This window comes from Protobothrops mucrosquamatus, unplaced genomic scaffold (genome assembly GCF_001527695.2).
Source record: "Protobothrops mucrosquamatus isolate PMUCROS unplaced genomic scaffold, P.Mucros_1.0 scaffold_269, whole genome shotgun sequence".
Lineage (NCBI taxonomy): Eukaryota > Metazoa > Chordata > Lepidosauria > Squamata > Viperidae > Protobothrops > Protobothrops mucrosquamatus.
The window spans coordinates 9,161-29,614 of NW_015386345.1; the positions used below are offsets into that span (position 1 = coordinate 9,161).

The window sequence follows — 20,454 nt, forward strand, 5'->3', positions numbered from 1 at the left end:
CTAATTTTAATTGGCTTATTGGGAAGAGGAGGTGGGAGAGGCTGTGTAGGTGAAGAGAGCAGCAGAGTAGCTGATAATTTGCAGTGGCTTCTTCTACAGCTCTGGGCCACTGTTATTGGAGCTAGTCTGAAGAGCATGTCAAGGCTGCCGTGACTCACCCTTTAATGATATCGATTGGAACTAGCGCCAGCTGTAGCTTTGTAATGAAGAGCAGGAAAGATCAGGTCCCTACCTGACAAGACTCAGAATCCTCTTCCTCCCACTTTGGAGCCCAAATGCACCGTTGTTTTCTCGGCTAAGCACCAAATCGGGGAGCCTCTCCGGGATTAACCCCCTTTCTTAGAGCTTTTGTGATCAGTAGCCCATTTTGTCATATTGCTTTTTCTTGTTTTCTTGCAGGGTCCTCTTGCTCATGTTGGATTCCTGTGGCTGCCTAAGTGGGCCTGAGGTGTCCGCTGACTTCACACGTCATTAGAGTCCATCCACTTTACCTTTTGTTTTAAAAGCTACTCTCTTTGTAAATGCTGCTTTCACTTGGTAGGCATTACTGAGACAGGAAAGAGACATATTTCCTTCCCCATGAGCAGGCAGTCTGTTTCACTGCTAATCCATTCCCGCTGTGAGGAGTTATTTCTAATCCTGTCTTAGCTATTTCTAAGACCTGCAACAGGAACAAGCCTTCGGAATCTCTTTTAATCTTGGTGTTGGTGCAGATTCCCGTGCAGAAATTAGCAGAGGGTTATCTGCTTGGTTGCCTTCAGAAGTTGGGGATGCCCCACGACTGGAGGTGTTTAAAAAGAGACTGGACAACCATTTGTCTGAAATGGTATAGGGTTTCTTGCTTCAGCAGGGGTTGGACTAGAACAGAGGTCCCCAACCTTTTGGGCACCAGGGACTGGTTCTATGGAGAAAGGTTTTTCCGCGGACCGGAGGGTAAGTGGTTTTGTGTGCTGCCTGCATCCCATGGATGGGGCTTGCTTGTTTGTGTGGACCGGTTGCTGGCATGCCGTGGCCAGGTACCGGTCCATGGACCGGGGATTGGGGACCCCTGGACTAGAAGACCTTCAAGGTCCCTTCCAACTCTGTTATTCTGGAGTAAGAAACAACCAGACACAAAGATAGTTTCTCCCTATCACTATCACTCTGTTAAACAACTAATTCTGACAACACTGTCTATGCCCTGGGATGTCAAACAACCTAGAAGGGCTGAATTACTTACTTACCTTCTCATCTGTCCTATTTCCTTAGATTCTTATGACTATAACTTGTTATATCTCATGATTTATGTTGATTGCTTTTATTTAGTATACTGTTATGATTTATGTTGATTGCTTTAGAATAGAATAGAATAGAATAGAATAGAACAGGAGTAGAGTAGAGTAGAGTAGAATAGAATAGAATAGAATAGAATAGAATAGAATAGAATAGAATAGAATAGAATAGAATAGAATAGAATAGAATAGAACAGGAGTAGAGTAGAGTAGAGTAGAGTAGAGTAGAGTAGAGTAGAGTAGAGTAGAGTAGAGTAGAATAGAATGCTGCGCGAGCTGCACTGGTTGCCAGTGGCCTTCCGGGTGCGCTTTAAGGTGTTAGTTACCACCTTTAAAGCGCTTCATGGCATAGGACCCGGTTACCTCCGAGACCGCCTTCTGCCGCAGATTCCTTCCCACAGACCGGTACGCTCCCACAGAGTGGGTCTCCTCAGGGTGCCGTCGGCCAAGCAGTGTCGGCTGGCNTGTCTGAAGCCAAGATTTGGAGCTTAGACTGGATGTGATGCTTCATGAAATAATAAAAACAATGATAACCTGGGCAGACATTTGTTTTTCTTCAAGTGACCCTGAACTGGAGATTACACCATTTTTAAATTACTGCATCTCTCATTAGGAGCACCAGTATCAATATTTCTTTACTAAATATATATTCGGGAGAAATGGGGCAGTTGAAATCCTAAGGGTCATCCAGAAAGTATGGAACAAAATTGCTTTTTTAAATGGTCTAATGCTTATATTCCTTTGTCTGCCTCCTGTTATGATTAATTCAGTATCTTTGCCTGGTAATTCTGTTGAAGAGCAGGTTAAATAAGGCTAACATTTGTTCTGTATTCTCTGCTTTGGCTAGGATGTGTTTCCTAACAAAGCTGATTTTTTTTTTCCCCTCAGAGTTGGAGAAATGATTTACGTTCTTCATAATTCCCTTCCCAACGTTGCCACTGATTTATTTATTTTTTATTTTTTTAAATCCCCGATCTTCCAGCAGGGCATTGTAAAGACTTTCTGCCTCTGCAGAGTTTTGGAAATACCAAAATGGAGAAAGAAGGAAACCACTTTCTGTGGTAAAATGGTTTTTTACATGGACTGGCCTTTTCTCTTAAGTGCAGAGAAGAGCAACAAAGATGATCAGGGGACTGGAGGCCAAAACATATAAGGAACGGTTGCTGGAATTGGGTTTTATGAAGAAGGGGGACATGATAGCAGTGTTCCAATATCTCAGGGGCTGCCCCAAAGAAGAGGGAGTCAAGCTATTCTTCAAAGCACCTGAAGGCAGGACAAGAAGCAATGGATGGAAACTAATAGAGAGAAGCAACCTAGAACTGAGGAGTTAGAACAATTAATCAGTGGAACGACTTGCCTCCAGAAGTTGTGGGTGCTCTTACACTGGAAGTTTTAAGAAGAGACTGGACAACCATTTGTTTGAAATGGTATAGAGTTGCCTGCTTGAGCAGGGGTTGGACTAGAAGACCTCCAAAGTCCCTTCCAACTCTGTTATTCTGTTATTCTATGTAGCTGCTGGAGTCATATTGGGTTTTTATCAAGGATTTTTAAGGCTATCTCATTTCTATTTTAAACCCTCAACTTAAATAACCTCGGCACAGACTTCTGTCACTGCTATCCTTCTAGAAAATTGCATTAGGCACTCATTTCTCCAAACCAAAACCCGAGACAAGCAAAACAGGAAGAATGGATGGATGTAGACCCACGGAGATGGAGGGAAAGTCTTGTGAATGCATCACCGAACTTGCCAAAGGGAGTGAATAAAATATTTTTAGACGTACTCCATCTCTTGAGTTCTAAAAAGAAAAATCAGCAATCGGCAGCAGTTTTCCGAATACAGAAGAGTTGAGTAGATACATTGAGTAGTACACGCAACAAGTAAAACACTAAAAGTAAAATGACTACACAGCTGCCAATAATTCCCAAGGAGTTCAGTGGTGCTTACTCTTGAGTAGATACACACAAGCACTGTATGTCTCCATCTGAGCATCGTGTTTGACAAACTACTATGCTGAGGACAACATAACATACATTATTCCAGGGTCTTCAAAGATGGAGGGTATCACTGGCAATGTAAAAAAGCGTCAAATTAGTATGTTTTAACCATATTGGGTCTTAAAAGTGATTATTGGTGTACACTTTTTGTAAATTTAGAAACAAATACACATTATGAATTGGAAAAGAGTTTACATTTGCAAAGTTCTGAAAGGATTTTCTGTCCAAGTTAGATTGGAAAGCTATTTATTACAAGGTAAATCCTTTAAAATTAACTAACATTAACTTTAAAACCCATGGCTGTTTTAGAAAGTGGTCAAAGAGAATATATATATTTTTCATTAGTGCTGTGTCCATGATTTTAGCATAAGAGATTGTGAGAGCTACAGTTGAAAACCATCTCAAGAACTAGAGATTCAGTTAGCTCCTCTTATACATTAGAATACTTGACAGATACAAACAGACATGTGTTATAACACTCTGCTGGAAAATGGTTAGTTTTACAATCGTTGGCTTTTCGGATGCATTAGAAATACTGCTAATTTAAAAAAGATTAAGAATTCATTTTAAGCCTTCTGGTACAACTTAACACTGACATTGCAAACAGATGGAAAACAACAGGTATTGGAGAAAAAGTCTCAACACAATCAAGCTTGGAACATTCTGACATAGATCAAGAATATATTTCACCAAATAGAAGAGATTTTGCATTTGGCACACTGGCAGGGTCACAAGAAATATACAGAAATGCGAAACAAGGCAAAAGAGATGAGATACGCCATCTATTCTGACATGAAAGTTGAAGTTCATTTTCGACATGGCTCAATTTAAGATTCTGGCCATTGCAGACGAAGCATACATTAAATAATACGTTATTTCTCATCTCAGCCAATATTCCTAGTCAGTGGGATGGCGGTGAAGGTAATGAAGATGGAATTTGGCAAATGCAATAAGCCTGATACAAATAAGACCCTATTCCTTCATTGAGGCAGCCAAGTACAATGTGTAGAGCGGGGGTCTTCAAACTTGGCCCTGTTATGACTTATGGACTTCAGCTCCCAGAATTCCTCAGCCAGCGTGTCTGGCTGAGGGCCAAGTTTGAAGACCCCTGGTGTAGACACTTCCAGGAGGGTTTCTGGTGTGGTGACATTCAGATACATCACCCATCTCAGGATGCCTTGCTCTCAACAGCTCAAGAGGATCCTATATCCTTGAATTCACTCATTCCATACTGATGGGAAATTGGTGATCTAGTTTTTTGAAGCTCCCATCATCAAAAGTTGGAAGGAGATGAATAATCTGGCTAGTGTTGTTTTGAGAGCTATTCCTACAGTTGAGGAGTGTGGGGGGGGCTTGGTGATCTCCAAGCTTGGTTATTTTCTTGCAAACATTTCATTACCCAATGAACATCATCAGTGCTAGACTAGGCTAACACTGATGATGTCATCTAGTATGGATAATGAAATATCTGCAAGCAAACAACCAAACTCAGAAGCAGCAACGACCCCTTATTCCAACCTGAGCAATAAATATTCTCCTTTATTGGTACAGTTGAGGTCCTCATCTACCAAATGAAGCTAGCTTGGAGAGGTGAAATTATCCTGGAAAAGGGAAGCAGACTATTGATTGGTGATTCTTCATCACAGTTAATGATGGAGCTGTTCAAACAAGCAGGAGTGCCCAGCAATTGTTTGGGTTAGCAACCCCCACTCGAAGTCATAAACTCTACCTTCTTATATAATACTTTTGATATTTTTTTCACAGCCAAATGTAAAAGCAGATACACATTTTGAAAGCATAGGATCATGGAAATAACCATAAAGGTCATCTAGTCCAAATCCGTCGCTCGGAGCAAATTTCACTAAGACATTTCTGATGACCAACCAACCACCATCTGAAGATCTCCAGTGAAGAAGGTCTGGATGACAACTCATAAAGTCTGGAAGTTCTTTGATGTCTAATCTAAACCACCACCTTGTTGCTTTAACCACTGGTCCTGCTCTCTGGAGCAACAGAGAATAAGGCCATTCCCTTTTCTATATAACCTTCTTCAAGTGTCATGTCTCATCTGCAGCTAAACTGTTGCCGTGATGGCACAGGGGTTAGATTATAGTATTGCAGGCTAATTCTGCCAAATGCCAGCAGTTCGATCCTGACCTGCTCAAGATTGACTCAGCCTTCCATCCTTCTGAAGCTGGTAAAATGAGGACCCAGATTGTTGGGAGCACGTTGCTGACTCTGTAAACCGCTTAGAGAGGGCTGTAAAGCACTGTGAAGCGGTATATAAGTCTTAAGAGCTATTGCTATTGCTAAACATACCCCAGTCTTTTAATTTTTTCTCATAGAGCTTTATTTCTGGACCCCTCATCATCTTGATAGCTCTCCTCTGATCTGTTGTTTTTTATGTTCTGAACTCTGTGCTGAGACAAATCAGTACTTTTCTTTTTACAGATGTATCACACTGCTGGTTCGTATTTTCCTTGTGGTTGACAAGGGCACCCAATCCCTCCCACATATATTACCATCAACTCAGATCTCCCTGTCTTGGCTATGTTGAAAGAAGCCATTTCCATTTAAACCAAAACCCTTCTAGTCAGCAAACATTCGGTGTAACCAGGTCCATATTTTCATAGAAAAGGATATCCAAAGAGTTCACCTTTCACTGATCTAAGAACACGTAGAAGTTTTTTGTTTTGTTTTTTCAAACGTGTCGCGTGGCAATAATTTATCTCTGTCCCATGCACCTGAGGAGTAATTTCTGAGAAGTAATTCATTCTCCTAGGACAATTTTAATAAACGGTTTTGGAACAGGCTTAATCAAATGAATAGTGTTTCCATACAGTAGTGTAAAGTTTGGGCTCGGATCAAGGGGGATTTTTAAATTAAATGGTCACCACCCCTGATCCCCTAAGGGGTGCTGTGATCCCCTTGCAAAAAAGAGAGAGAGAAAGAAAATGTGCAAACTTCAAAGCACAAAGCTCGGTGACAGTAAAAGATTTGTCCTACATTTACTTGACAGCTTGGAAACGTCTGACATTGATCGAGGAGCATTTCCTACACTTCTTCAGCTGTCCCCAAAACTCCATAGTGTTGCTGAGAATTCTGGGATGCCCAATTCATGCAGGCAATAGCCAACTTGTTGGGCCACAAACCACACTTCCCGTTTGGCACTCCTTTTCGGTTAGCTGTCTTCTCACCCAAGAATCCCTCATGAGCTTCTGAGGAACTTTTAACCAGCCCACGGCTCTGTTAACAATTCCATTCCCCGCTGCTGCAGTCACCATTTTCATCCTCATCCGAGTCAGCTGAGACCTTCTTAATCCTCTGGATGGCTGCCTTGATGCTTTGCTCCAGTTCACTGCCGGAACCCTTCGCGACACCTTCCTTGGGCTCTTGATTGACCTTCCGTAGTTTAACCCCCTGCCTAATGGCAGCGAGAATGCTGTCATTGAGAGAGTTGCCGCTGGACGGTGCCTGTTGGGGCAGGTCCACTTTGCGAAGGAGGACTTCGCCACGCTTGAGGGAAGCCAAGACCTCATCCATGGTCCCTGAGGTGGAACAAGTTAAAACAATGTCATTCTTGGACCAATAAATAAATCTGAGAAGAAGGTTACCTCAGGCAGCCTTGTGTGGACTTACAAACCTGGTTTCGTCAAAAACAGAGCTGCTTATCGGTCTATAATTTCCCAGATGTAGCATTCTGTTTTATTTTACGGCCAACTATTGTGGAATATTTTGTATGGCTTGTTTCTTTTGATATTCTATTTTTATTGTATGCCTCCCAGGGTCACGTTTACGTGATCCCCTTTGGCGGCCTTCTGACAAGCAAAGTCAGTGTGGAAGCCGGGTTCACTTAACCAGCGTGTGACTAACTTAACAACGGCAGTGATTCACTTAACTGAGGTGGCAAGAGTAAAATGGGGCGAAACTCACTTTAAGATAAGATAAGATAACCTTTATTGTCATTTTTTTTACTGTGGGCACAATGGCACACATCAAAAATGAAATTTAGTTGCCCGCTCTCAAAGTGAAACACATACATGACACACCCCTAAACATATTATATACAACATATGTATAGACCTACACCCTTACATATAAGTAACATATAAATATTAATCACTGTCCATCTTGAATGCATAATGGAAGGAGGAAGCTTGAGAGTTTACAAGGTTAATGCTGTATGGAATGAAACTGTGACTGAATCTGGATGTTCTGCTTCGGATACCACGAAGTCCCCTCCTCCCAGAAGGTAACAAGGAAAACAGGTTGTGAAGAGGATGTGTAGTGTCCCAGATAATCTTACAGACCCTGCTCAAGCAACGCTTATGTGCCATGTCCTGGATGGGAGGGAGGGAACTGCCAATGATCTTTTCGGCCATTTTCACCTCTCTCTGTACCGCCTTCCTGTCTGAAGCAGTGATGTCTCCAAACCAGACTGTGATGCTGTATGATCGTCCCCCTGTAGAAAGTGGTCAGGACAGGGGAAGGAAATTTTGGCCTCAGTGGCCATAAGTTGAGGACTACCTGTAGTGTGTGTGTGTGTGTGTGTGTGTGTGTGTGTGCAGAAGAAAAAGAGCGCTCTATCCCTTTACCTGTATAATTCTTGGTTGGGCATCTGGATGCAACATCTGCTTTCTCCAGGGAAGTATTTTCTTTAGCCGAGCCTTTGCACACAAGAGGCCGTGGTTTATCTTGGGCGCCTGTGCTTTTGAGGCAAACAGTCTGGACACTTGGCAGCGGTGGCGGTGGAGGAGGAAGAGGAGGTGGGGGTGGGGGCACAGAGAGGGGTGCCCCACCACCTCCTTCCTTGGGAGGCTCCGGCCCACGTGGTGGCACAAAAATCTGGATGGGAACATCTCTGGAAGGCTTCCGACATGGTGCTTTGGAAGTCCTGACTTGTGCCGGATGGACATTCCTGGATGGCTTGGCAGCTGGACCCTTTCTGACTGAACCAGCCTGTGGGGAAACTGCGGGAGGTCGTCGTGGTCCAGCCTGCTTGGAGTTGACGGGCTGAGAGCGGGAAGTCTTTAGCACAAACTCCGCAGGGCATTTCTGCAAGGTGAGAAGGCGTCAGTTTGGGGAAACTGCCCATGAACCAGCAGCCCGATTTGAAAAAAAGGTGAGCTGGCTGCAATTAGTCCACTGTGGCCATCAAACCCTTGGACATCCCAAAGGTGCTTTTCCAAAAGGCAATTGGACTTTCTTGGGGTTTTTTTTTCCTTTCGCTTCTCATCCAAGAAGATTCTTCAGTTCATTGAGAACTGAAGAAGCTTCTTGGATGAGAAGCAAAATGTTTTTCAAGGAAAAAAAAAACACAAAGAAGTCCAGCTGCCTTTTGGAAAAGTACCTGTGGTGCAACCATCACCTGGATGATTGAGAATCTCCATAGACCAGTAATGGCGAACCTTTTAGAGACCGAGTGCCCAAACTGCAACCCAAAACCCATTTATGTATCGTCGGGTGCTGGGTGGGCGTAGCCCATTGGGTGGGTATGACCCGTTGGGTGGGCGTGGCCCATTGGGTGGGTGTGGCTGCGGTGGTAACGGCAGGCTGGGTGGGACTAAAAAATTCAATCAATCAATTCCAACTTTGCAAGATCTTTTTTTTTCCCGCGAGAAGTTGAAATGGACTGAACTTTTTTTTTTTTTTGCACACAGCGGCGGAGGCCTAAAGCAAAAAGGTTTTATAAAACCCAGCTGAAGGCCTAGGACTGGGGCAACGGCGCGCGTGCCCACAGAGAGGGCTCTGAGTGCCGCCTCTGGCATCCGTGCCATAGGTTCACCACCACTGCCATAGACAAACCCATAGATGTGTTTTCCATATCCCATGGGTTTCTAAGAGTCCTGATGGTCTTCACATAACATGCTCAGCCAGCTCAGTGGAAGGCCTAACAGTGTCATCTGTTTTGACATGTAAAGCTGGATGAATGTTGACCTTGAGGATGTTTCTCTTTGGCTTAGTATGATTCTTTCAACCCAGCCCTGTCTGTTTAGTTTATGACTTGATGTACATGACTGTAAACTAGGTGGAGCTTCAATCTGTTCTAGCAAGTCTCTTATTTAGAGTTATATCCAGAAGGCGTGACAGCAGCCCAGCAGCAACTAAAAAGACCTCATTCTCCCCCACCACCACCACTGTTAAAGCAGCTCTTTGTGTAGAAAGATGAGCTTTATCGTTTTCCTGTACATGCCACTTCCGTTGTGCTTTCATTCCAATATTCTCTCCCTAAACCACAGGAGCATAGCTGCATCAACGTGACACTGATTAAATTCTGCGCAAGACCTATCGATGCCCTCCTTGTGGTTCCTAAATCCAGAGCTGTTATCTCATGATTGATGCTGTCCTTGCGGCTGACCAGGCCAGGCCACTAATAATCAGTCCTTGTTTCTATTTTCCAAAGCAAAATATTCTGCAAGAGTGCCGAAGAACGAGATAAATTGTGATACTTGCCTCCTTGAATGATTTTAGCCTCTCCAGAGTTTTCTGCCGCTCCTCCTTTATCCAGGCTTTTTTCTTTTTCTCATCTTCTTTTCTCATCTCTCTTTTCTGCAGGTTGAATGACAACCCTTAACGGACACATATAGAACTCTGTTTCCAGTGCAACTAAGTAGTTTCAAACATTGCAATGTTAAGGGGGAGGGTAACAAATTGCCTAAATTATGGAATGGGCTCGGGGAAGGCAGAAGAGGAAGAGGAAAAAGGGAAAGGGGAGAAATTAAGGGTGTTGTGCAGTATTTCTGATCTGATTTCCAAAAAACTGCTCTGGAATCTGCCACACCTGAGTGCCACACCTGAAAGCAGCTGTGAAAGGCAGATGTGCAATCTCAGGAAAAAAGTGTGGCTGCTTTAAGGAGTTACAGACAGATGCTATATTTGCACTCTTGTATGAAGCATTAAAAAAAAAGTGCTGCCCAGCCCTGGAATTTATATAGAATTAATTATGAGTCTACATAAATACCTCTTCCCTTAACAGTTGATTACCTTGTTTAGATTCTCGTTTATTGGTCTGGGACCATAAATAAATGTTGTTATTATAATTGTTGTTGTTGTTGTTAGAATTTCCCATGAGATCCACCCACTCGTAAGCAATCCTAACGTATATCTGCTTGGAGAAAACCAATGCGCACACAATGAAGCCTTGCTTAGAAATGGACAGAAAGTAAAATTGTGCTCTCAGCTCCAAACTCCAGAAAATTGAAAGTCTGTAGCTAAGAGCAATATATAAATGGAATCACTCTAAAGAGGTAAAGGTGTCTCCTGTCCAGTTGTGTTCGACTCTAAAGTGCAGTGCACATCTCTGTTTCTTGGCTGAGGGAACCAGCGTCATCCCAAGACATTTCCATGGCCATATGACCAGCATGACTATATTCTAAAGTGCACAGAAAGTTGTTACCTTCCCACCAAAGTGGTACCTATTTATCTACTTGCATTTACAGGCTTTCAAACTGCTAGGTGAGCAAGAACTGGGGCAAGGAACGGGAGCTCACCCGTTCAGTGCAGTGCTCAGGGGTGTCAGCTCTCCAGATGACAACCTCAGCGTCTTTAACCACTGAGCCACTTTGCCAAAATAACAAGTAAAATATATTTAATATATTTTACTTGTTATTTTGCCCCCAGGCCATTAAATCTTTAAAATGTGAGCTCTGGAAATGAGCAAAGTGTCTATCTGGGAGCTACATGCAATTTGCGGCTTGTTCAGTCCAAGCCTAGTTTAGAATAATAATAATAATAATAATAATAATAATAATAATAATAATAATAATAATAATAATAATAATAATAATAATAATAATAATAATAATGATAAAGTTGAAAGGGACCTTGGAGGTCTTCTAGTCCAACCCCCTGCTCAGGCAGGAAGCCCTATACCATTTCAGACAAGTGGCTGTCCAGTCTCTTCTTAAAAACTTCCAGTGTTGGAGCATTCACCACTTCTGGAGGCAAGTTGTTCCACTGGTTAATTGTTCTAACTGTCAGGAAGTTTCTCCTTAGTTCTAGGTTGCTTCTCTCCTTGATCAGTTTCCACCCATTGCTTCTTGTCCTGCCTACAGGCGCCTTGGAGAATAGCTTGACTCCCTCTTCTTTGGGGCAGTCTATATCAGTCTATATCAATCTATACCCCCATCAAGTTGTGGGGTACTACAGCTTCCAATTAACGGGTGCCTTTTCGGTTTTGAAATGGCACATAGCCATCCTGTATTATGAAGGCTACCTAGACTGCCTTCAAAATAAACTAAACTAAACTAAAAATAAAGTCTGCATTTTGTTGCTTTTTTTTTGCACAGACCACACTGACCCCTCTTATAACTTGAAACAGAACGCTCTCTCTACTTTCCCCTTCTCGATACATACAATCTGGACGCTGTGATGCTGCTGGAAGTAGCGTGTGGTCTCCTGTGCCTGCTGCAGCCTCAAACGCCGGCTCTCTTCACATTGGTCCTGAGAGAGGAAAGAAACCAGCGTAAAAATTCCACGGGCCGAAATCTGAAGAGTCAGGGGGAAATGATTTACCACTGAATCAGAATGCCAGGTTCATAGTTTTGCAACTTTCTACTTGCCCTGAACTTTTTTAAAAAAAAAAAAAAAAAAGTCAAGCCCCCACGCAAAGGATTATGGGAAAAAGACATAACTTAGAATCATTTGCGAACAAAATTGTTCCATCTCCAGGTAGGGTTGGAAAACACCCTTGTTCGAAATTCTGAAGAGTTTCTCCCAACTGGTGATAATCAGGAGCTCGGTGGGCCAGCATCATGTTGGGAAAAAAAAATTCTACTGAATCTCTAATGGTCACTTCCAGCCAAGAAAAACTGATTCTCAACTGACTCTCATTAGTTAGATCTATATTGCATGGGGAAAAGGGTTAGATTACGTACAGACTCTTGCTAACTGGTTGTATGTACTTTAGCTCCTGTTAATCAGCAGTAGGTTAACACTGGGCCTCCTTCATGCCTTTGATCCTATCTCCTGACCCAAGGGAGGCACTAATCCCCTGCCCCCACTTTGCTTAATAATTATTCCTTAACAAAAGGAATCATTGGGCAAACAGCCACCCCCAATGCCAGGCCAAGTGAAATCCATCAAGCCTCTTTTTTTTACAGCTCTACAAATTCCATGCAAAAAGAATCAACGTTTCTGCCCGGATTCCCAAGTCCATATTTTTAGACTGTTTTCTAATGTATGAATTATTGTCCTAGTGTTTAATTTACACACATTTAAAAAAAAAAACCCAATAGGAGCTACAGGGTCTGAAATCCTGGAGTTATGGATAACAGGGATCCAAATTCAGCTATCCTCAGACAGCTTGTGATCCTCCAATCTTATTGGTTAATTTGGTTTCCGGGATCGTTCCATCATAATATGGGATGGTTATGCTAGGAGCTGTAGTTCAGCAACATCTGAACTCCATATAGTTTAGAGATGTTAGGTCTAGGACAGGGGTTCCCAACCCCCGGGTTGCGGACCAGTACTGGGCTGTGGCATGTCAGAAACCGGTCCACACAAACAAGCAAAGCCACATGTGTGGGATACTGGCAGCACACAAAACCATGCACTCTCTGGTCTATGGAAAAACCTCTCTCCACGGAACCAGTCCCTGGTGCCCAAAAGATTGGGGACCTCTGGTCTAGGAGATGCTGTTTTCCCAAGGTGGGAAATCCACCGCCTAAATTCTGTTGTTGTTTTTTCAAGAAGAATCCAGAAGCATCCCAAGACTCAACAGATGTGCCACGTTTGTCAAAGGTTCCTCTTTCTGAACCAGTTACCTTCTTGTTCCTGAGATATGCTCTCCTGGAGCAGATAATGCCCCGTTTTGTCTCCAGCTGCTGGGTCTTCTGCCTGAGCCGTGCCACCTCAGAAGAAGAGGCACGGCTTTCTTCCAGGGCCCGATCCATAGCTTCCAATTCCTCAGAGTTTTCACAGGTGTCATAATAAATCACTTCATCTTGGATCTCTATAGAAGGAGCAAGGATTTCAGTACGTAAACCTCTCCTGCCAGCTTTACCGCCTTGCTAGAAAACTCAAAGACATTCGCTGATAGTTGTGGTCCTTTAACTCCAGTTGAAGACTTGGGGCATATGGTAAACAACCAGAAGTCTTTCAGATCCACTAATATAGTATCTAGTATCTAGTGCAGTGGTTCTCAACCTTTTTAATGCTGTGACCCCCAACCGGTCGTAAGTCGAGGACTAAACCAGTCGTAAGTCGAGGACTAAACCAGTCGTAAGTCGAGGACTAAACCGGTCGTAAGTCGAGGACTACCCAACCAGTCATAAGTCAAGGACTTTCCCTGCCTGGGAGCACCGCGCATGCGTGGTTCCGCCCCCTGCGCCGACCGAGGCGTAGCTGGCAAGCGGCAGAGACGGAGCAGGCCGACCACCAGCTGGCCCAGCCCAAGGGAGGTAAGGCACCCGCCGGAAAAGGGGGGAAAAATGGCGGACAAAAAAAATGGTGGACAAAAAAAATGGCGGACAGCCTTGCTTGTCGACCCCAAATGGTCGATCGACCCCAAATGGGGTCCCGACCCACAGGTTGAGAACCACTGATCTAGTGCCTAATGGATCAATATTAGGAGCAATGACTGATTTTCCATATGCATCCACTGTAAGTGGAGAATAGTGGCATCTGCAAATGGCGGGCACAATGGGGATATATTTACAAAAGGGGCGGGGCTTCCATCGTGACAGTTCATCTCTATCTTGCCTGTTTCAACAAGCTGCTGGAGGAAGATTTATTTTGTGTTTTCCAGATTGGTATGTTTTGATTGCATTAGTAATACCTGGGGAATTATGTCTGTGGAGATTCTCAATCATCCAGGTCAAGGTTGTCCCAAAGAGGTTTTTCCAAAAGCAGCTGGACTTTTTTGGAGTTTTTTTCCTTGAAAACTTTTCACTTCCCATCCAAGAAGCTTCGTCAGTTTTGAAGAACTGTAGAAACTTCTTAGATGAGAAGTGAAATATTTTCAAAGAAAAAAAACACACAAGAAAGTCTAGTTGCCTTATAGAAAAGCATCTTTGGGACCCGGGGAATTAGATAATGCAGTGCCTTAAGGCCGGGCTATAATTAAGAGATTGAAAAATTAAAAACCTCCTTTTTTTGTAGTTTCTTTTCTGTGGTTTTTAAAAGAATCTTAAATTTGGAACAGTCAGATTTAAATGGCAGATTCTGTAGATAAATGTTACCTATTTTCCACTGCACTTTTCTCTGACATGTTTTTTTTTTCCCCCACGCCTTTACCCCCTCCGTCCTCCAGAAATGCATTTATTGCAGAAATGCAGCAAAGGAAGAATTCTCCTGTTTTAATTGAGGGCCAACGAGAAATAGCCTGGCTGAGATTAAAATGCAAAGCAAGCCCAGGCAATATATTCTGTCTTCAGTCCTCACCTTTGATCTGCCTTCTCAAAGTCTCCAGCTGCGTAACCAACAACATTTCTTCATTCTTCAGTATTTCAAACTGTACCTCATACAGCTCCAACTGGGTTTCATAATACTCTAATTCCAGTTTTTCCACTTGAGCCACGTCATTTTTCTGCTCGCCGAGTGTCTCCATCTTGGGAAATTTCCAAACAAAACAGGAAACAACTTTAAGGCCACGAATATTACACGCAAAATGAGACCTTTTGGGAGAGGCTGGTTGAGATGATAATGGTGGACAACTCTGTAGCATTCTGGAAGATGTGGGATTATCTGGATCCTAATTTTCAGTCCCAATCCAGATCCAGGCATAGGATAGATATGGCTTTGCATGCTCTCCTAGATCAGGGCTTTTCAACCTTTTCACCCATTGTACCACTTTTAGGATATGGCAACATCCGAGTACCACCAGTCGCCTAGCAAGGTGTCAAAAACGTGATGACCCCTCCCCCAAAAAGGAAAAAAGTGATAAAGTACAGGTAGACCTCGACTTACAACAGTTCGCTTAGTGACTGTTCGAAGTTATAATGGCACTGAAAAAAGTGCCCCCCAAGCCACAGCTGAGCAAGACACCTGCCTGCCCGCCCAGCTGCGCTCTTCCTCCTGTCCGAGGTTTTCATTGTTGTGAGCATTTCTGTTGAGGATTGGCAGCGGGGGTGCGGGGTGTTTGGCTTTTATTCCCCCCCCCCCATCTGCTGGGTGGTTGCAGCAGGTTTTGGTCACTTCACATGACCCTGGGACACTGTGACCGTCATAAATATGAATCAGTTGCCAAGCATCTGAATGTAAATCACAAGACCCTGGAGATGCTGCAACATTCCAGCTGATCGGCGCTTCTTCTGGGCTCAGCAGAAGAGCCAGGATCAGTGCTGCTTTCCAGCTGGAGCCTGGCGCTGATCCTGGCGCTTCCACTGAGCCCTAAAAGCCCCGAAGAAGTGCCGATCAGCTGGAAAGGGGCACTGATCCTGGTGCTTCCGCTGAGCCCTGACAGTCCTGCAGCTCCAGCCATCTCTCGCTCAGGCTTGTGCGATGCTGCCACTGGTTCAGCTCATTCCCCTGCCCCGCTACCACTTTTCTAGGATGGTCACGTACCACCTGCCAGGTGCCAATGTACCACCGGTGGTACCCGTACCACTGGTTGAAAAGCCCTGTCCTAGATGAGCTGGATGGAGGTAGTACACTTTTTCTGACCCTTTTAGACTTCTTGATGGTTTTTGATATCATCAGCCATGATATCTTGCTGGACTGCCTGGAGCAGGCGTCTTCAAACTTGGCTCTTTTATGACTTGTGGGCTTCAACTCCCAGAATTCCTCAGCCAGGCATGCCTGGCTGAGGAATTCTGGGAGTTGAAGTCCACAAGTCATAAAAGAGGGCCAAGTTTGAAGACCCCTGGATTAATCCATCGCAAATGCAATAAGGAAAACCTAAGTATAATCAAGTTCCGTTGTCCCAGTTGTATTTTTCTAACATTTGACTTCACTGGTTGGTGTTCTGCCCATTTTTTTTTCAGTTTCAGTGCTATTACAGCAAATGGACATTCTGTGTCACAAAAAGCCTCTTGTAATCTACTCTGAAAGCCTCTTATCACAGTTTTATCAGAGTATGGATGCAGGGGAACAGGGAGTGGGGAACAGGGAGTGGGAGAAATATCCTTACCTGCTTTCTGATATCGACTCTTTTGTGTTTCAGGCACAATTCTCTGGCTCTCATATGCTGAAGGGTTTCTTTTGCTAGCAGATATTTTAAGTTTTCTAATCTTGGAGACGCCGAGGCCCAGGCAGCCTGGCCAAATCGCTTTTGATCTTGCTCCATCTGTTTGTGCATTGCTGAGGAACAAGTACGAAAGAAAAATGAAGCACAAGTAAGTCTCGGCTTGGCTAAAAAAGAATCTTGCACTTCCTTCTCCAGGAAAAGGCAAGCATCTTAAAGGTATATAAAACGGGAAATGATATGGCCCAATAAAGTACTCTAAACAACTCTAAGAATTCATTTTAAACATTTGTTATGAATCTTCTCCTTCTTGTGCCATATCCGTTATCGGACGTTGGCGATCCTGTTGGATATCCTGTTTTTATCCGCAGCCGCACGAAAAAATGCTGCTGAGTTTGGGCCAAACCAGTCCTTTAGATTTTGAAGCCACGATGTTCTTCTTCTGCCTGGACCTCGTTTGCCTTCAATCTTTCCCTGGAGGATTAAATGGAGTATGCCGTATTTTTCTGGGTGTCCGAAATATTCTAATTTTTTGTTTTTTAATTGTTTTGATGATTTCCCTTGGCTTTCCCAGGCAGTTTGTTATGAATGGAATATACAAAAAGAGAAGGTCAAAGAACACAAGGCAGACCCAGAAAAAGATGGAAAGAAATTAACTGTGGCTGAGGCCACAAGAAGGGCAAGAACCAGAACTTTGTGGAGGAGGAGGAGGAGGAGGAAGAAGACGAAGACGAAGAAGAAGAAGAAGAAGAAGAAGAAGAAGAAGAAGAAGAAGAAGAAGAAGAAGAAGAAGAAGAAGAAGAAGAAGAAGAAGAAGAAGAAGAAGAAGAAGAAGAAGAAGAAGAAGAAAAGAAAAAAAAAGAAAAGAGAAGAAAAAGGAAAAGGAAAGAAAAAGAAAAAGAAAAGAAGAAAAGAAAAAGAAAAAGAAAAGAAAAAGAAGAAAAGAAGAAGAAAAAGAAGAAAAGAAGAAGAAGAACAACAACAACAACAACAACAAACGGAACTAGGAGTTGCTGAGGAAAGCAATTGTTACAATCTCTCGATTTCAATATATTTAGGAGAAGGAAGCAAACAGATTCCAAAAGCACTGATTTTCCATACACCATACCTCGGGTTATACCTGCTCTCCTAGCCTGGCCTATATTGCCATCACGGCCACCACTTTAGATTTTCTGAATGAAAGTCTGTTGTGCTTGTTTCCCTCTCACCTGCGAGTGCAGTCACGGTTTCCTTGAAGTAGCCAACTGTGACGTTTTGAATGGAGCACACGGCTTCCTCTGCTCGGTCGGTCCATTCCTTCGCCTCTTTCTGCAACGCTTCTATCCTTCTGGGGCCCAGTCGGTTGGCTTGCAAGGATTTCTGCCAGGAGAGATATTTTAACATTTCCGTTCAAACTGGTGCCGATCATCAATTCCCACCACCAAGAGGCTGCTCTTAGAGCTGCTGCATTCATCTATTAACACAGCTTCATTCATCACTATTATTCTGAACCGTATAGCTCTATGTAACCTCGTATAGCTCTATGTAACCCTAACTAGAGAGCATGTATCAGTATGTTAGTAATAGGTCAGTGGGAGGAGTTTCTAAAGGGCATTGAGAAACTTCCTGGACACTAGCCACATGGGGGTCTTTGTTCATCTTGTTCATGGCATCCAGCCACATGGCTGGAGATCCCATAATCATCCCACCATGTGACGCTTGGGCAGAAGAGGGGAAAATCCAACATCAATTTACCTATGGGAATGAACAGAGAGGTGTTAAGCCAGGAGTAACCTCGTGGATCCAGGTATTTCTTCTGCAATAAACATTATCTGTTTTAAAATCATTTCTATTGAGTGGTCTGTCTGCCTCGGATTGAACAACCTGGCTAGCCACCAGCCTGTGTTCTGTTTGGGTCAGAACAACTATGTCTTATGCAAATGGGAAACAGGTTCCAAGGTGGAGAGATGTCTCTGGAGATTCTCAATCATCCAGGTCACGGTTGTCCCAAAGTTGCTTTTTCAAAAGACAACTAGACTTTCTTGCGTCTTTTTTTTCCCCCTTGAAAACATTTCGCTTCTCACCCAAAAAGCTTCTTCAGTTCTGACTGAATGGTGAGGAACAGACGGATTTATATTCTTTGCAGTCATCTAGTTGTTAGCACTCTGAAGGTTAGTTGTTAGCTCTCTGGGAGTTGTGGAGGCCATTTGGGTGTTTACTGGTATCCTCAGAGTCAGTCAGAACTGAAGAAGCTCCTTGGATGAGAAGTGAAATGTTTTCAAGGAAAAAAAAAAAGAAGAAAGTCCCATTGCCTCTTGGAAAAAAAGCACCTTTGGGACAAGCGTGAGAGAGATGGAGTCCCGATTCTTGTGGTCCATAAATTGCAGATTCTCCAAGAAAGCAGAAGTGATACTGTTTGAAATGAACACGCGTAGCCCACATGTTGGTTTTCAAGAAACAAAATTTAGTTTTCTCACACACAAATGAGTTGTTCCCACGAGATTTCTAACTTTATCAGGAGAGGGTGGGTTAACGCACGGGGGGGGGGGGGAACCTCTGGAAATTAATCTCCAGGGGAAATATTGCTCAGCAAAACACAAAGGCCGCAGACTGCCTATCCCAGTGATGGCGAACCTTTTAGAGACCGAGTGCCCAAACTGCAACCCAAAACCCACTTATGCATCGGCGGGTGCCGGGTGGGTGTGGCCCATTGGGTGGGCATGGCTGTGGTGGTAACGGCAGACTGGGTGGGACTAAAAAGTTCAATCAATCAATTCCAACTTTGCAAGATCTTTTTTTTTCCCGCGAGAAGTTGAAATTGATTGATTGAACCTTTTTTTTTTTTTTTGCACATGGTGGCGGAGGCCTAAAGCGAAAAGGTTTTATAAAACCCAGCTGAAGGCCTAGGACTGGGGCGACAGTGTGCGTGCCCACAGAGAGGGCTCTGAGTGCCGCCTCTGGCACCCGTGCCATAGGTTCACCACCACTGGCCTATCCCAAATCAAACCTGCATTTGGTGCTGATGCACTGTAAGCCCCGGTTGTTTTTTTCTGACATCTCCCTTGAATTTTTAATTTTGTCGGAATGAAGAATTTCTAAAACTCAAAAAAGCAGGATAGCGAGATGAAAAGGTGATATCAACTTTTTGGCACTATTACCTAATGTACAAAAGTGGGAATTTCTGAAGGGATATTTTATAATATGAAAAGCTATGGTGATTGAAATCTGTACATCCTTAAGACTTGGAATAATTTTGGGTTTTTTTTGTTTTTTTTAAAGAATAAAAACTTACCCGAATCTCAAGTCTATATAATGTGGCCAGTTCTCTCATGTCTCGGAAAGGTAACAATAAATATTGATAGAATTCAGTTGCCACAGTAACCAGCTCCCAATAAGCTTCCTCTTCTTCCTTGTACAGCTCCATTAAATCTACCAGTTTAACAGCATCTTTGTGCTTGTGGAGAACCTGCCAAGATGGTAATAAAGTTTGAGAATTTAGAATAGAATAGAATAGAATAGAATAGAATAGAATAGAATAGACAGATTGTAGAATGGAATAGAATAGAATAGAATAGAATAGAATAGAATAGAATAGAATAGAATAGACAGATTGTAGAATAGAATAGAATAGAATAGAACAGAATAGACAGATTGTAGAATAGAATAGAATAGAATAGACAGATTGTAGAATAGAATAGAATAGAATAGACAGGTTGTAGAATAGAATAGAAAGATTGTAAAATAGAATAGAATAGAATAGACAGATTGTAGAATAGAATAGAATAGAATAGAATAGAATAGAATAGAATAGAATAGAATAGAATAGAATAGAATAGAAACTTCATTGTCACTTTAAATGTACACTATTTATTTATTTATTTATTTATTTTATTCCATTTATATCCCGCCCTTCTCCTTACCGGACTCAGGGCGGCTGACAGCCTTATAAAACAGATACTACAATAAATACCTAATTTAAAACCAAATTAAAAAGAAATATTACTATGGCCTATATAATTAAAATTTCTCTTAAAAACCCCACTAAAAATTCCCTAGGCCAATCCCGCCTGTTGGAAGAGCCATGTC

The 20,454-nt window shown here is 43.0% G+C and overlaps 1 protein-coding gene across 1 annotated transcript in view; it reads right to left on the bottom strand.

Annotated features, from left to right (window-relative positions):
- Positions 1-6,359: 6,359 nt before the first annotated feature.
- The window catches only part of WHAMM (WASP homolog associated with actin, golgi membranes and microtubules), a 21,370-nt gene continuing 7,275 nt past the window's right edge, over positions 6,360-20,454 (bottom strand). Inside the window, exons 3-12 of the mRNA XM_029287240.1 lie at positions 19,661-19,834; positions 17,598-17,748; positions 16,336-16,505; positions 14,649-14,814; positions 13,031-13,218; positions 11,622-11,708; positions 9,720-9,815; positions 8,266-8,321; positions 7,862-7,974; positions 6,360-6,814 (exon numbers count right to left, since the gene is read on the bottom strand). Coding sequence (XP_029143073.1) covers positions 6,516-6,814; positions 7,862-7,974; positions 8,266-8,321; positions 9,720-9,815; positions 11,622-11,708; positions 13,031-13,218; positions 14,649-14,814; positions 16,336-16,505; positions 17,598-17,748; positions 19,661-19,834 — 1,500 coding nt within the window. The 3' untranslated portion in view covers positions 6,360-6,515. The remainder of the gene's footprint in view (positions 6,815-7,861; positions 7,975-8,265; positions 8,322-9,719; positions 9,816-11,621; positions 11,709-13,030; positions 13,219-14,648; positions 14,815-16,335; positions 16,506-17,597; positions 17,749-19,660; positions 19,835-20,454) is intronic.